At 54.9% G+C, this 13622-nt stretch overlaps 1 protein-coding gene across 2 annotated transcripts; it reads left to right on the forward strand.

Moving 5' to 3' along the window:
• Nucleotides 1-569: 569 nt before the first annotated feature.
• On the forward strand, nt 570-8333 carry UPK3A (uroplakin 3A; the record flags this gene model as incomplete). 2 transcript variants are annotated; one of them, XM_082665940.1, is made up of 6 exons in its annotated part: nt 570-621; nt 1584-1739; nt 2615-2894; nt 4418-4500; nt 6374-6506; nt 8174-8333. In XM_082665940.1, 6 exons carry the CDS (start codon nt 570-572, stop codon nt 8331-8333), a joined length of 864 nt encoding a protein of 287 aa, XP_082522066.1. The 2 variants fall into 2 exon arrangements, with proteins under 2 accessions (XP_082522066.1, XP_082522067.1); XM_082665941.1 differs by lacking the exons at nt 2615-2894; nt 4418-4500.
• Nucleotides 8334-13622: the final 5289 nt, after the last annotated feature.

Genomic DNA, 13622 nt, shown 5'->3' on the forward strand with positions numbered 1-13622 from the left:
CCTGCAGCCTTGGCGAGTCCCTGGCCTCCCGGGGCCTTGGCCTTGCGCCTGTGAACTGAAGGGCCACACCAGAGGTCTTCAGACAGCTCACAGACCCAGGACTTCCAGGTTTTCCATGACACCACTTTCACCCGTTAACCCGTTTCACCTTCACAAGAGCCCAGTGAGTGGCACGTAGTAGGGTTTCCATAAATAGAATTCCATAAAGGAATCAGCGTCCTCACTTTACAGTGTGGAAACTAAGGCTCAAAGAGGGCGTGGTTTGCCCCCAAGGTCTCATTAGGCGAGAGACACCCTGAAAGCGCCACTCCAGCCTCGGCACACAGTAGGAGCTTCGGTCAGGGGACGGGGAAGGTCCGGCGGGGATGGATTTGTGCCCTGAGCACCTCGCGGTCCGGGGGAGCCCGGGGCGGAGTTTATGCAAATATCCCGCGAGGAGGCGGAAGATTGGCTGGCTGCGGCGGGGGCGGGGCGCGCCGGGGGCCCAGGGCGGACAGGTGAGCGGCGGGAGAGGCGCGGTGCACTCTCGGCCCCTGGACCGCCCGCCCTGTCTCAGCTTCTCTCAGGCTATGCCTCCGCTCTGGGTCCTGCTGGCCCTCGGCTGCCTACGACTTGGCTCAGGTAAACAGCGGATGAGAGGAGGGGGCTGTGCCCGGGGAGGGCGGGCAGCTGTGTCCCGGCGCGTGTCCTGCACCCTGATCCTCCTGAAGGGTCCCCAGAGGAGCCTGGATGGAAAGTGGCACCAGGAATAGGAACTTATTCCCTCCAGGAATGGGCACAGATGCCTGCTCTGTGCCAGGCCCTGTGAAGGCTCTGGGGACCCAGATATTAATAATAATAGCCAATGTTGATTAATAAGCTTCTTCTGATGGGGATTCGAGGGCTCTGTGTTGGGTGCTGCAAGAGAAACACAGGGGACTGTGGGAGAGCAGAGAAGGGACTGGACTAGACTCATGGTGATGCTTGGACTCGGGACACGGAGGGATATTTCATGTGAAGGGGCAGCATGGGCAAGTTAAGGGAGGAGAGGGGTGGCATTGTCTATCCTGGGAACCTCCCACCCATTGTCCATCGGCGTGACCGGAGCATGAGGTCAGGGGGTGTGCATGGAGGGGAGGCTGGAGACCTACGAGGCAAGGCCCAGAGCTTCAGGACCTCACTGCCCCTCCAGAGAGGCTGGACCGTGTTGGAGGGCAGTGGGGAGCCAGGAAGGGGCCCAGCAGGAGAGGGACGCAGTCAGATTTGCACGATAGAGCGCAGAGGATCGGGTAGGGCTGTTTCCTAGAGTCCAGGTGAAGAGGGTGGACTCAGACCGGGATGACGGGGTGGAGAGATGCATAGGAGGAGCAATGGGGTTCTTGGTGACTGAATGTCTGTTGGGGGGAGCGAGAGAGAAGTAGTTCAGCTGGATTTCCTGGTTCTAGTCAGGATGGCTGGGTGGGGACGGGGATGCTGCCCGTGTCTGCAGAGGGGTGTGTGTGTGTGTGTGTGTGTGTGTGTGTGTGTGCGCGCGCGCGCAGAGCATGCCCATGGGTGTGGACAGTTCTGCTGGGGGTCACCTCCTCGCCTCATTGCTTCTCCAGGTGTGAACCTCCAGCCCCAGCTGGCTAGTGTGACCTTCGCCACCAGCAACCCCACACTCACCACCGTGGCCTTGGAAAAGCCTCTCTGCATGTTTGACAGCCCGGCGGCCCTCCATGGCACCTACGAGGTGTACCTCTATGTCCTGGTCGACTCGGGTAAGGGTCCTGCTTCCTCTGGGCTGCTCTGAAAGGGGCTTTGAGCTGTCTGCAGGCAGGAGGGAAGGAGACAGGTAGCGGGGTGCTCCATCCCTGCAGTTAAACCACCCATTCACCTCACTGATGTGCACTGGTACCCGCCGTGTGCCAGCCCTGGGCTGGGTGATTGCGGTCCCAGACGTGCATCTGCCCTGGAGGGACATCCAGTCTAGTGGGGGGAATGATGACAGCATCCAGCACTGAGTACTTACATTGTGCTTCCTTCTTCGCACACCTTAGAGCTGATAGTTACAACCTGCCTGCAAGGTTAACTGTTAGGATGCTCATCACAGGGGCAAATAATCGGGGCTCAGAGAGGCTGAGCAACTCATGGGAGCTCCCGGAGCTGGAGAGCAAATCAGATTCTCTGGTCCTCAAGCTCAAGTCCTGCCCAAGGCTTCCCGCGGTAGTTCAAGATCGGTGTTTGGGACGGAAGCCACGCATTCGGGCTTGCTGGCTCTGGGCCAGCCCCGACCTGCTCACTGGCAGCAACCCTGGGATCTGAGAGTGGGGACCCGATGACAACCTCTTACGTTTCTAGCCAGCAGCCATTTACAGCAGCTCCTGTGGGGTCATCATTTTATTCTTTCAGCAAAAGACTGCCTACCTGCGCCCAATCCCAATGTGCAGGCACTGCGAGGTATTTTCCTCCCATTTCACAGAGGGTCCAGAGAGGTAAATTGAGTGGTCCAAGATCACCCAGCAAGTAAGGAAGAGACCCCAGGGCCCAGTACAGCACTGGCGCAGAGAGGATGCTTAGGGACGTTTGTTGAATGACTGAGTGAGTGACTAAGCTGGGGTGGCCAGGAACCTCACTCCCGGCACTGCCTCTACAGCCAGCTTCAGGAACGCCTCTGTGCAGGACAGCACCAAGGCCCCACTCAGCTCGACGTTCCAGCAAACAGAGGGAGGGAGGACAGGCCCCTACAAGGCGGCGGCCTTTGACCTGACCCCCTGCAGCGACCTGCCCAGCTTGGATGCTGTCAGGGATGTGTCCCGGGCCTCGGAGATCCTGAATGCATACCTGGTCAGGGTGGGCACCAATGGGACCTGCCTGTCTGACCCCAACTTCTGGGGCCTCTGCAACCCACCCCTGTCAGCAGCCACGGAATACAGGTGGGTGTGAACGGCTGCGGGAGAGGGGCAGGTGTGCCCCAGCCCCGACGTGGGGCGACCTAGAACTGGTGAAGTGCGAGAAGCCACATTTCTCCGGAGCCTACCACATGCCAGGACTGTCCCGGGTGCCATAAAGGATTCCTGGCTTCCTGGGCTCATGACCGTGCACAAGGTCCTGCGCTCAGAAGGACCCCTCTTGGCGTAATGTTCTGCCACTGCCATCTTGAAATTCTTCACTTTTAAACTAGGGGCCGCATTTTCCTTTTTACACTGGGCCCTACAAGTTATGCACCTGGTCCTGGCCCATCACCCATGTGGCAGTTCGTTTGACAGGGAAGGAGCTGTGGTCCAGAGAGGGAAGGGGGTCACCTCGAGAAAGGCTGGGGCTCAGCGCAAAGACTTCTCCCGCCTCCCTGCAGTGCGCCCTTTCGTGGCCCACCCATGAAAGGGTGCGCTTGCAGGGAGCGCACAGCGGCTCACTTTCACGCGTATTTCCTGAGCATCTTCTCTGTGCCGAGCTGGGGGCTCAGCCCTGACCCAGGGCCATGTGTCTTACCCAGTGTCAAGCCTTGATTACACTCACCCCTGTTACCATGGAGACGCCTAGGTTGGGGTCTCTGTACCCTCTAGGCCACATCTGGGGCCCAGGCCATCCCTTACCTCCATCCTCTCACGGGGCTCAGCCATCCTCTGGCCTCAGCCACTGGGCAGGACCTGAGTCCTGGCTGTCCTCTCCCCCACCCTCAACCCTTACCTCTGACCTTGGTCTTAACGTGGGAAAACCTCTCCCTCCTACTTGAGCCCACCCTACCTAGGAGACACAGGGCACACATCCCAGCCTCTGGAATTCTCGTCTTCAAACCTAGAGAAGCAGGGATTAAGCAAAACACTGGATGCTACAAAGATTTTAAGGGTCTTCATTTTTTTTAAGTGTCAGACTAGAGGCTGTTGATTTCTTTGATATCAGAACATCCATCATTTTTAACTGAGGGTGAAGACCTAAAGTAGGCCATGGGTATTCTGTACTGTGTCACCTGATCTTCCTTTATGTTTTGTAACACTTGGTTGGGATTTTCTGCATATAAAGTTAGCCTTTATCACAGGGCATCGGGGTTGCACGTGGATAGTATTCCTTTTTTTTTTTTAAGTCGCTTTTGTGAGACCAAGGACCAGGCTGGGAATAGAGGAAGGCAAAAATGCAAGAAGGACAGATGGGTCAATACTCAGCAAATCTGCTATGTGCACAATATATACGGCAGAGAAACAGAGGGGCTCCCGGAGAGAGAGCCTAGGCTCCGACGGCTTCCTGGATGAGGTGGCATCTCAGCTGTGGAAACACGTGGGCAAAGGTGCTGCCAATGCAAAGTCCAGCAGCATCCTGTTGCCAGAGCCCCCCACCGCCTCACTGGGGCCACCTAGATCTCCATCTCCTACGAGTCCCAGCTCTGCCCCGGTCCCTCCCCCTCCCTGTGGCTGAGGCTCTCAGGATGGAGAGAAGTCATCCCTGCTCCATTTCCTTCCAGATTCAAGTATGTCCTGGTCAATATGTCCACAGGCTTGGTACAGGACCAGACCCTGTGGTCGGACCCCATCCGCACCAACCGACGTAAGTGGTGGAAGTGAGCTGGGAGTGGTCCTCAAGGGAACCCAGGGAAGCACACTCATGCTGTCACTTGGAAAAGTCTCCCCAGATACAGGCAGGTTATTGGGTTATGAGGAAAATGCATCTTAAAATAGTTTAACCCAAGACTGCATCCTCCCTCCCTCCCTCGAGGACCAGGTGTCATGACAGAGGAAGGTGGAGGATTTGCAGGTGTTTGGGCTGGCCGGCTGGATGGGTGTAACTGAAGACAGAGTCAGCCGGCATTTCCAGCCCGGATGGTGCATTTGCCTCCAAAGGGCTCAGCGTTTATCCTGCATTTAGACCCTAACGAGCCCCTTGTTGAGCCCTCACGAGGACAGCATCATTATTCTGTGAGGCGGTTCCAGAGGAATCTTAGCCACAGGGGCATGAGCCCTGGAGGCAGGAGGAGTGCCATTCTCCTATGGTTTTTCTGAAATGGGGGGCCTTGCAGGCCCAGGCATCTGCCAGTGGTCCTGCCCTGTCCCCCTCAAGCCTCCATCTGAGTTCTCAACACAGATCCCAGGTTTATACACACCTAATCATGTCTGCTGAACCTTAGGGGCGGCAGAAGAGATTTCCTACGGTAATTTTGACGACCTGTGACCCTAACTTTAGAACTCCCTGGGAATTCCCTGACAGTCCAGACTCTGCACTTTCACTTCAGCTGTCCTGGGTTCGGTCCCTGGTCGGGGGGCTAAGATCCCACAAGCTGCAGGGCACAGCCAAAAAAAACAATTCCCCTGCCACCCATGGTCATCTTATGGGCCAGTTAGGGCTCTGTGAGGTTGCCTGAGGTCACGTGGCTAGTGATGGTGGAGCTGGGCAGGCATGCATGTGGCTGGGGGCTCCTTCCTACCCTCTGCTCACCCCTCCAATGGCATGCCCATGCCTTGTGGTCCCACTGAAACAGCACTGCCCTAGGACCGAGAGTCCCAAGTTCAAGCCCAGCATCTGAGCCTCACTGCTGGGTGGGACCTCAGTTTTCCCATCCGAAAAGTGGGAAGAAGAATCCTTGCTCTGCTTCTCCAGCAGGGTTCCTTCGGGTAATCCAGATAAAAACGCCAGGCCCAGCTCTCTTGGGGCAGGGAGACAGACCTACAGGCTTGAGGCTGGAGTCTGAGTGCCCTTGAACAGGAACTCAATCTCCCTGAGCTGCAGGGAGCAATCTGCAGAACGGGGGTCTCACGGGATTTACAGGAGACACTGGATGGAAAGTGGCCACAGCTCACAGTGGGACCTATAAATGGTTTGTCCACTTAGTTCCAAAAGGGTGACACTGGCCAGAGCAGAGGGAGGGCACAGTCCCCTGACTCCGTTAGCCTGGGGACCTTTGCTCCGCCTTTATTTTGTTTATAATCTGTATCCCATCCGTCTCGGAAGACTTGAGTCAGTTCATAATTTAAAATTATGCAAAAAGACAGTTAAAAGAGGGTGAGAGGGCTTTCCTGGTGGCGCAGTGGTTGAGAGTCCGCCTGCCGGTGCAGGGGGCACGGGTTCGTGCCCCGGTCCGGGAAGATCCCACATGCCGCGGAGCGGCTGGGCCCGTGAGCCATGGCCGCTGAGCCTGCGCGTCCGGAGCCTGTGCTCCGCAACGGGAGAGGCCACAACAGTGAGAGGCCCGTGTACCGCAAAAAAAAAAAAGAAAGAGGGTGAGAGCAGACACGCAAGAGAAAGTTGGGGAGTGGGATGTGGTAGCAAGTCAGATAATTTCACCTGAAACCCAGGGAGAGGCACTGACCTGGGTCCTCGCTTCATCCCTGAGATTTTAGGCTTCCAGGGCAGGGGTCCCCTGTGCGTCCCTGGGAGGAGGCTGGGGGGTGCAGCGTCTGGAGAGTAAGCAGCCTGCATCCCACAGTCGCTCCGTACTCGGCGATCGACACGTGGCCGGGCCGGCGGAGCGGGGGCATGATTGTCATCGCGTCCATCCTGGGCTCCCTGCCCTTCTTCTTGCTTATTGGCTTTGCTGGTGCCATTGTCCTCAGCCTCGTGTGAGTACCCGCCAGCTGGGGGGAGGCGCGGACAGGGCTTGGGGACACACTCCACCAGGAGGGTCTTCTGAGGTGGGGAGAGCCCGGGAGCAAGAGAGCTGCCTTCCACCCTGGGTGCGGTGGGGTCTAGTGAGAGGGGAGCAGGGTCCTGAGGTGTCCAAGGTCAAGTCTTCAGCTGGGTAGGGGGTTGCTGAGCACTGGGGCTTCGTGGGCAGATCCTAGCTCTGACACAGCTGTGCGTCTTGGGCAAGTATCTTATCCTTCTACGCCTTAGTTTCCTCTTCTGGAAAATGGAGATTCTAATCAATATTATCTGCCCCATGGAGTTTCGAGGGTTAAGTAAAATATTCCCTATAGAGTCCTCAGGGCAGTACCCAGGTACTAAATGGGTATTAGCTTCTGTTGTCATTATAATTCACTCACTTGCAGTACAGATGGGGAAACTGAGGCCTGAGGGGGGAAGGGTGGCCCAGGGTCACACCACCAGGTAAAACAGAGCTGGACCAGAGCTCCTGAGTCTCCTGACGCCACTACCAACTTTGATGTGCATCTATTTAGATCAGGACTGGAGGTGTCCCATGGGGTGTCTGGAGCAGCTAATGGGGCTGCCTGGTGGGAAGACAGGAATCCACTACTCCTGGGAGGATGGAGCAGGGGGTGAATCAAGGCAGCCGCAGGTGCAGGTGCCATGAGAATCCAGAAGAGGGCAGGGCAGATCCTACCTGGAGCATCAGGGTGGACTTCCTGGAGGAAGGAACAGCAGGCACAAATTTTTATCAGGACTGGGATGAATTGAAAACTCACAGGCAGTGTGCATCTCAGCAAGAGAGGCAGGAGACCCAGGCGGCTTTAAAGATGGGGGGCGGGAGGGGGGGTTGCCTGTCCCAGCGCGGGTGGAGAGAGTGGATGGAAAAGCTCCTTGGAGTAGGTGAAATTACGTGGAAAGGTAGAGATTAGTCAGGCAGGAAAAGACGTGGGGTGGGTGAAGGATGGAGTAGGGAGCGGGCAGTGAACTTAGAAATCAGATTGCCCTCTGACATTTAAGTTAAAAACACAGATAATAGATGAGATTAGCCACCAAGAGACTGATCTGTCTGGCCAGACCTGGGAGCAGTCGGGATGTGGTGATGTCCTTCCCTCCCTTTGGGCAGCACCAAGGTCCTGTTATCTGACTTTAGCCTGCCTCTTCCATTCGTCCCTCCTACCATCCCCACCCCAGCTCCAGCTGCACACAACTTCCCACTCTTTCCCCAGACACTCCCTAGCCCTTCCTATCAAATGCCTGGAATACCTTTCTGTGCCTCCACTCTCCTCCTTTAAGGCCAGATTAACTGCCCCCTCCTCCAGGAAGCCCTCCAGTGGACTCGTCCACTCTGTCTGGTCATTGTGTGCTGTGGTCTGTCTCCCCATACAATCTTAGCTCTTTGGGGACATTTGTCCAGCTCACGGTAAGACCTGTAAATTGTTCACACAATTCCAAAAGAGTGATACTTTTCTTATCCCAGGGCCTGGCACACAGTAAGTGCTCTGGAAAGATTGGTCTATTGAATGAAGGCCTAAGGTGACCTCTGTGAAAGCAATGTCTAAGTAGAAAGGTCCCTGAGCAGCTGAGGGGTTGGGGTTTGCTCTGCGCCCCTAACCCCGGCACTGTTCATCTCCTCCGTCAGGTTCATGGGCAGTGCTGACAGGGAAACAGCCCACGACTCCCAGATCACGCAGGAGGCCGTCCCCAAGTCCCTGGGGACCTCGGAGCCCTCGTACACGTCTGTGAACCGGGGGCCACCCCTGGACAGGGCCGAGGTGTATGCCAGCAAGCTCCAGGACTGAGCCCGGATGCCGCTTCTGGGCGGCCACAGTCTCCCCAAGGGGCTTGCTCAGGGGTCTGCAGGGGGCCATGTTCACACCCTGACCCCAACCAAGGCGAACACAGGGCCTGTTGGTCCAACTGCAGGAAAGCAGTTAATAAAATCTTCCCAAGATTTTGAGTTCAATAAAGACTTACAGAATGAATGAGTGAGATGCTGAATGAATGAATGAGTCGTCATTTTGAGGGTTTGCATTGTTTCTCTGGAGGGTGGGGGCAGGGGGCTAATTTTCAGTCAAAGCGAAGGTGGAGAGGGTAAGGAAATCAGGGCTGTTAGGGCACCAGGGTTGTCTGAGTCTCAGGCTCCTCCGGAAGATGGGAAATCAGCACCTCCCCTGAGGGCTTCGCGTGAGCTTTAGGGATTATTAGATGCCGTTTTGGGGTTTGCTGGCTGTGAGGTACCAGAAGCTGATCTGGGCCCAGGGTACGGCTCTGCTGGCAGCTCGTCCTGTCCCCCCCACCAACCCTGTATTCAGCTCTTTCTCTTTGGGGCTCAGTTTCCTCATCTGTAAAATGGGCTGATGTAAACAGTTAATTTCAGGGCCATGCACTTCTGGGTCCCTTCATAGCTTTCTCTGAGGACCCCACCACAGGCAGGCAAAAGAGGCTGCAGGACACAGGGGAGGGGCACCAAGTCCTCCTGTGGGACAGACGGGCTCTCCCAGTCCTGGGTCTGTGAGTCTCCGCTCAGATAACTCAATTCTGTCTTCTGAGCCAGGTAGCAAGACTGCTTTCCTTTCTGGGATGTGCAAAACAAGTCAGTCCCACTTCCCATCACTGAAAGACGAGGTTTGTCAGGGTAATTCCCCAGCGGTCCGGTGGTTAAGACTCCGTGCGTCCAGTGCAGGTTTGATCCCTGGCTGGGGAACTAAGATCCCACATGCCAAGCGGTGTGACCAAAAAAAAAAGAAGAGGTTTGTCAGAGCAGGGTTGCTTAAAGAAAGGACGCTACCTGACAGCTGTGAAGAGCCCCAGCAGGCTGATGGGGTGCTCTCCGGGCACCAGATCACGGATGCTGAGACATGTCCAGATGCACCAGAGGGGGCCATAGCTGACAAGGCAGGAGGCCTTTGACCCCTTTGGAATGGCATTCAGGCCCCTTCTGTGCAGCACAGGGGAGAGGAGGATACACCTTCATCTTTGGGCAGCATGGGGTTGGGGGGTGAGCTTGGATTCGAAGGCAAAAGCCAAGCTGTGGCCAGCTTCCAGCCAGTTCTATCCAGTCTGCAGAATAACCCAAGCTGCTGGGCGGGGGTGGGTGGGAGAGGCTGGGCTTGGCTCATGGATTCTGGGCTGGACTCAAGCTTCCCAGAAACTTCTAATTATAAATACCCACAGAAGCAATTTTTCTAGCTCACTTCTCAGATTCTGAAGGATCCTCTCCTCCCATGACTGAGCTGGCAGGGCCTTCAGAGCTGAGCTTTCCACCTCCACACCGATGCTGCTTCACCTTCCCTCCCATCTCAATCATGGTTCATCAATGAGCTGATCACTGTAGACATGCTGTGTGACTTGGGGCAAGGAAGTACCCTCTCTGGGCTCCTCTGACCTCATCTGTGCAAAGAGAGTCAGAATGTTTGTGAAGGTTGCTCCAAAACAGGTGATTTTTTCTGAGGTGATGTCAATCACGAGGTGATGTCATTCAGTTAAATCCAACCAAGCCCTGAGCTCCAGGCTTGGGAAAACTCAGAGCCACCCATCCGGTCAGAGTAGAAATGCACAGAGGAATTGTCAAAGCAGAGCCCTGGACAGAGCATGGTCTGTCCTTTGACACACAGGTCAGTCCAGAAATGCTAGAAATGCTGTAAGAATCAGAGGTAGGATTCCCCTCCCCACCCAACCAGGGCTGGCATAGCCAGGAGGGCTTCCTGGAGAAGAAGGTGATTTTCTCAACTTTTCTCAACATATAACCTTTCGAGATTTTTTTTTTTTTTCTGTCAGCGTAATTCCCTTGGGGCCCATCCAAGTTGTTGCAGGTATCAACAGTGCATTCCTTTTTATTGCTGAGTAAGTGTCCCGTGATGTAAATGGACCACAGTTTGTGTATCTGTTCTCCCACTGAAGGACATTTGAGCTGTTTTCAGTTTTTAGCTGTTATGAATACAGCTGCTATGAACATTTATGTAAAGTTTTTACATGAACATAATTTTAATTTTTCTGGGGTGAATACCTGAGTGCTATTGCTGGGTTGCATGGGAAGTGCATGTTTCCTTTTTTTTTTTTTAATTTATTTTTGGCTGTGTTGGGTCTTTGTTGCTGCACGCAGGCTTTCTCTAGTTGCAGTGAGCGGGGGCTACTCTTCGTTGCGGTGCTCAGGCTTCTCATTGTGGTGGCTTCTCTTGTTGCAGAGCACGGGCTCTAGGTGCGCGGGCTTCAGTAGTGGTGGCTCGTGGGCTCTAGAGTGCGGGCTCAGTAGCTGTGGTGCACGGGCTTAGTTGCTCCTCCGCACGTGGGATCTTCCTGGACCAGGGCTCGAACCCGTGTCCCCTGCATTGGCAGGCAGATTCTTAACCACTGCGCCACCAGGGAAGTACAGCACTATTTTTTATTTTAGCCATTCTGATAGGTGTGCAGTAGTTGTATGCCTTCACAGTCCCACACACAGTGTGAGAGTTCCAGTTCCTCCACGTCTCCTGCAACACTTGGTACGGTCAGGCTTTTAAATGCTGGCCATTCTGGTGGTGTGTAGTGGTTTTGATTTGCATTTCCCCATAATAATGTTGAACACCTTTTCAGGTCCTTATTTGCCATTCATATATTTTCCTTGATGAAACGTGTTCAAAGCTTTTGCTCAGTTTTTAAAAACTGGGTTGTTCGTTTATTATTGAGTCATGCGTTCTTAGTATATTTTAGATTGGGTCCTTAGTCAGATACGTGTTTTGCAAATTACTCCCAGGCTGTGTTTTGCCCTTTTATTTTCATAGTGGTGTCTGTCCCTGACCCAACTTCCCTTTTCTTTATAGCCTCCCCACGCCCTGACACGTGTTTTTTTTTTTTTATAAATTTTAATAATGGTTATGTTTTTTAAAATTAATTAATTAATTTATTTTTGGCTGCATTAACTCTTCATTGCTGTGTGCGGGCTTTCTCTAGTTGTGGCGAGCGGGAGCTGCTTTTCCTTGCAGTGCGTGGGCTGCTCATTGCAGTGGCTTCTCTTGCTGCAGAGCATGGGCCTAGGCATGTGACATGTGTTTACTGCTCATTTCCCTTCTACACCGTCAGCTCCATGAGGGCAGGGGCTATTTTCCTGCTGTGTCCTCAGCTCCTAGGAGGTATTCATGCTGATCCCCCAGCCTTATCATGGCTGCTGGGGAGCAGGGGCCTGGATTGGGGAGCCGAGACCTCAGAGTGGCTTGTTGCAAACTTCCAGGCCAGGGGTGAGGAGGCCTGAGCTGGGGCCTGGGTGGGGGCAGACGGAACAGCAGAGAAGGAGGGCCAGAGAGGCTTCTCCAAGCTTCCCTCCTCCCTTCTCCTGCCAGCAAAGCCGTCCTGCTAGCTACACATGCCCCACCGGCTGCCCAGCACTGGCATCACAGTCCTACCTGCCAGCCTGCCCAGACATAGGTGCAGCACCAGGAGTTTCTACAGGAAATTGATGTGGGGGAAGGTAGGGGAATTCCCTGGCGGTCCAGTGGTTAGAACTCCGTGCTTTTGCTGCCGGGAACTAAAATCCCACAAGCCATACGGGGCGTAGTGTGTGTAGGGTGTGGTCCAGAGGTATGCACACCTCAGGCCTTTACAGCCGTGCAGGGCATCTTTGTGTTATGATGTGGGTCTTTCTGTGGCAACGGAACAACAACTTCCTTTCTAGGATGGAAGGATTGTCGGCTCATCCCTGATGTCTTTTCCCTCTTCCGGGGCCCCGCCTGTGACTCTGTCCCTTTTCTCCATTCTGCCAACACCATGCCCTTTCTGTAGCCAGGGATGTCCTGCAGCGGTTCCCAGCAGTTGCCTACCCTCCAGCTTGGCCTGGTTACTGTAAGTCTTCAGTGTCTGTTTTTCAGTCTGTTAAAGGGGAATAATAATACCTACCGCGTAGGACGACTGATGGTGCGGTAAGATGCATATGGAGAGCTTAGCACGTGGCACGTGGTAGGTGTTCAATAAACAGTAGTGTAAACACGCACACAAAAGCATGTCCACGAGAGCAACTTCTGCACAGAAGTGAGTGGGGTCTGTCCAGGGAACCGAGCCTTGTGGGTTCAAGCATACACATATTCACTCCTGGGTTCAGTACCCGCTGAATGAGACGTGCTCACACCCATGGGGTGGAGGCTGGGATGCGGACTCCTACACCCTGCAGTGCCCACACCATGTGACATACATCCGCACCCCAGCACCATGTCGGCTCTGTGTCTACCTGCCCCGCCACTGCCTTATCTGCTCTGAGAGTGTGCAACGCGGCCAGGTGGCAGTGCCTCCCAGTAATTTTCCACAGCTTGAGAGAAGCTGTGTCTCTCTTGGATATGGGGGAGGGGAGGGGAAGGCATTGTTTCCAAGGTGTCCCTTCTGCTGGCTTTGTCCTTGTAAGGCTGCCTGGCTGAGCTTTTGGGTGGAGGGGCTGAGACTTCCAGCCTGCACCGCGCCTGGAGCTGAAATGATTACTCTAGCTCCAACGTCCTGGCACACCCTGCCCGGCGCCCCGCTGTGCCTTGGGTCTGACCTCTGACAGCACCGAGCCCATAGGGTTCTATTTATCAAGGTCCATGCTGGGGCCTGGGGGCCTTGAGGGCAGGGGCTGTCTCCTACAGATCCAGGTGTAAGCAGATAGGTTAGGGGGTCCCCAGAGAAAAAGAACCAGGCATGGCTTTTTTTTTTTTTTTTTTTGCGGTACGCGGGCCTCTCACTGTTGCGGCCTCTCCCGTTGCGGAGCACAGGCTCCGGACGCGCAGGCTCAGCGGCCACGGCTCATGGGCCCAGCCGCTCCGTGGCATGTGGGATCTTCCGGGGCACGAACCCGTGTCCCCTGCATCGGCAGGCGGACTCTCAACCACTGCGCCACCAGGGAAGCCCTAGTTGTGTCGTTTGACTCCACGTTCACCAAGAGGTGAACCCGGTTTTCGGGTAACACAGGTGCCCAGCACCCAGCACAGGTGCTCAGGAAGTGAATTGCACTGTGTTCCGACCCTGGGTACAGGGCATTAGGAGCTGCAGGCAGTGGTGGTTAAATGTGCCTCAGCTTCCCCATCTGGAATAATAACGATGGCGACTTCCTCACCTTGTTCCAAGAACTAAAGGAACACAGGTAAGTG

This window comes from Grampus griseus, assembly GCF_964374135.1.
Source record: "Grampus griseus genome assembly, chromosome: 11".
NCBI classification, from domain to species: Eukaryota; Metazoa; Chordata; class Mammalia; order Artiodactyla; family Delphinidae; genus Grampus; species Grampus griseus.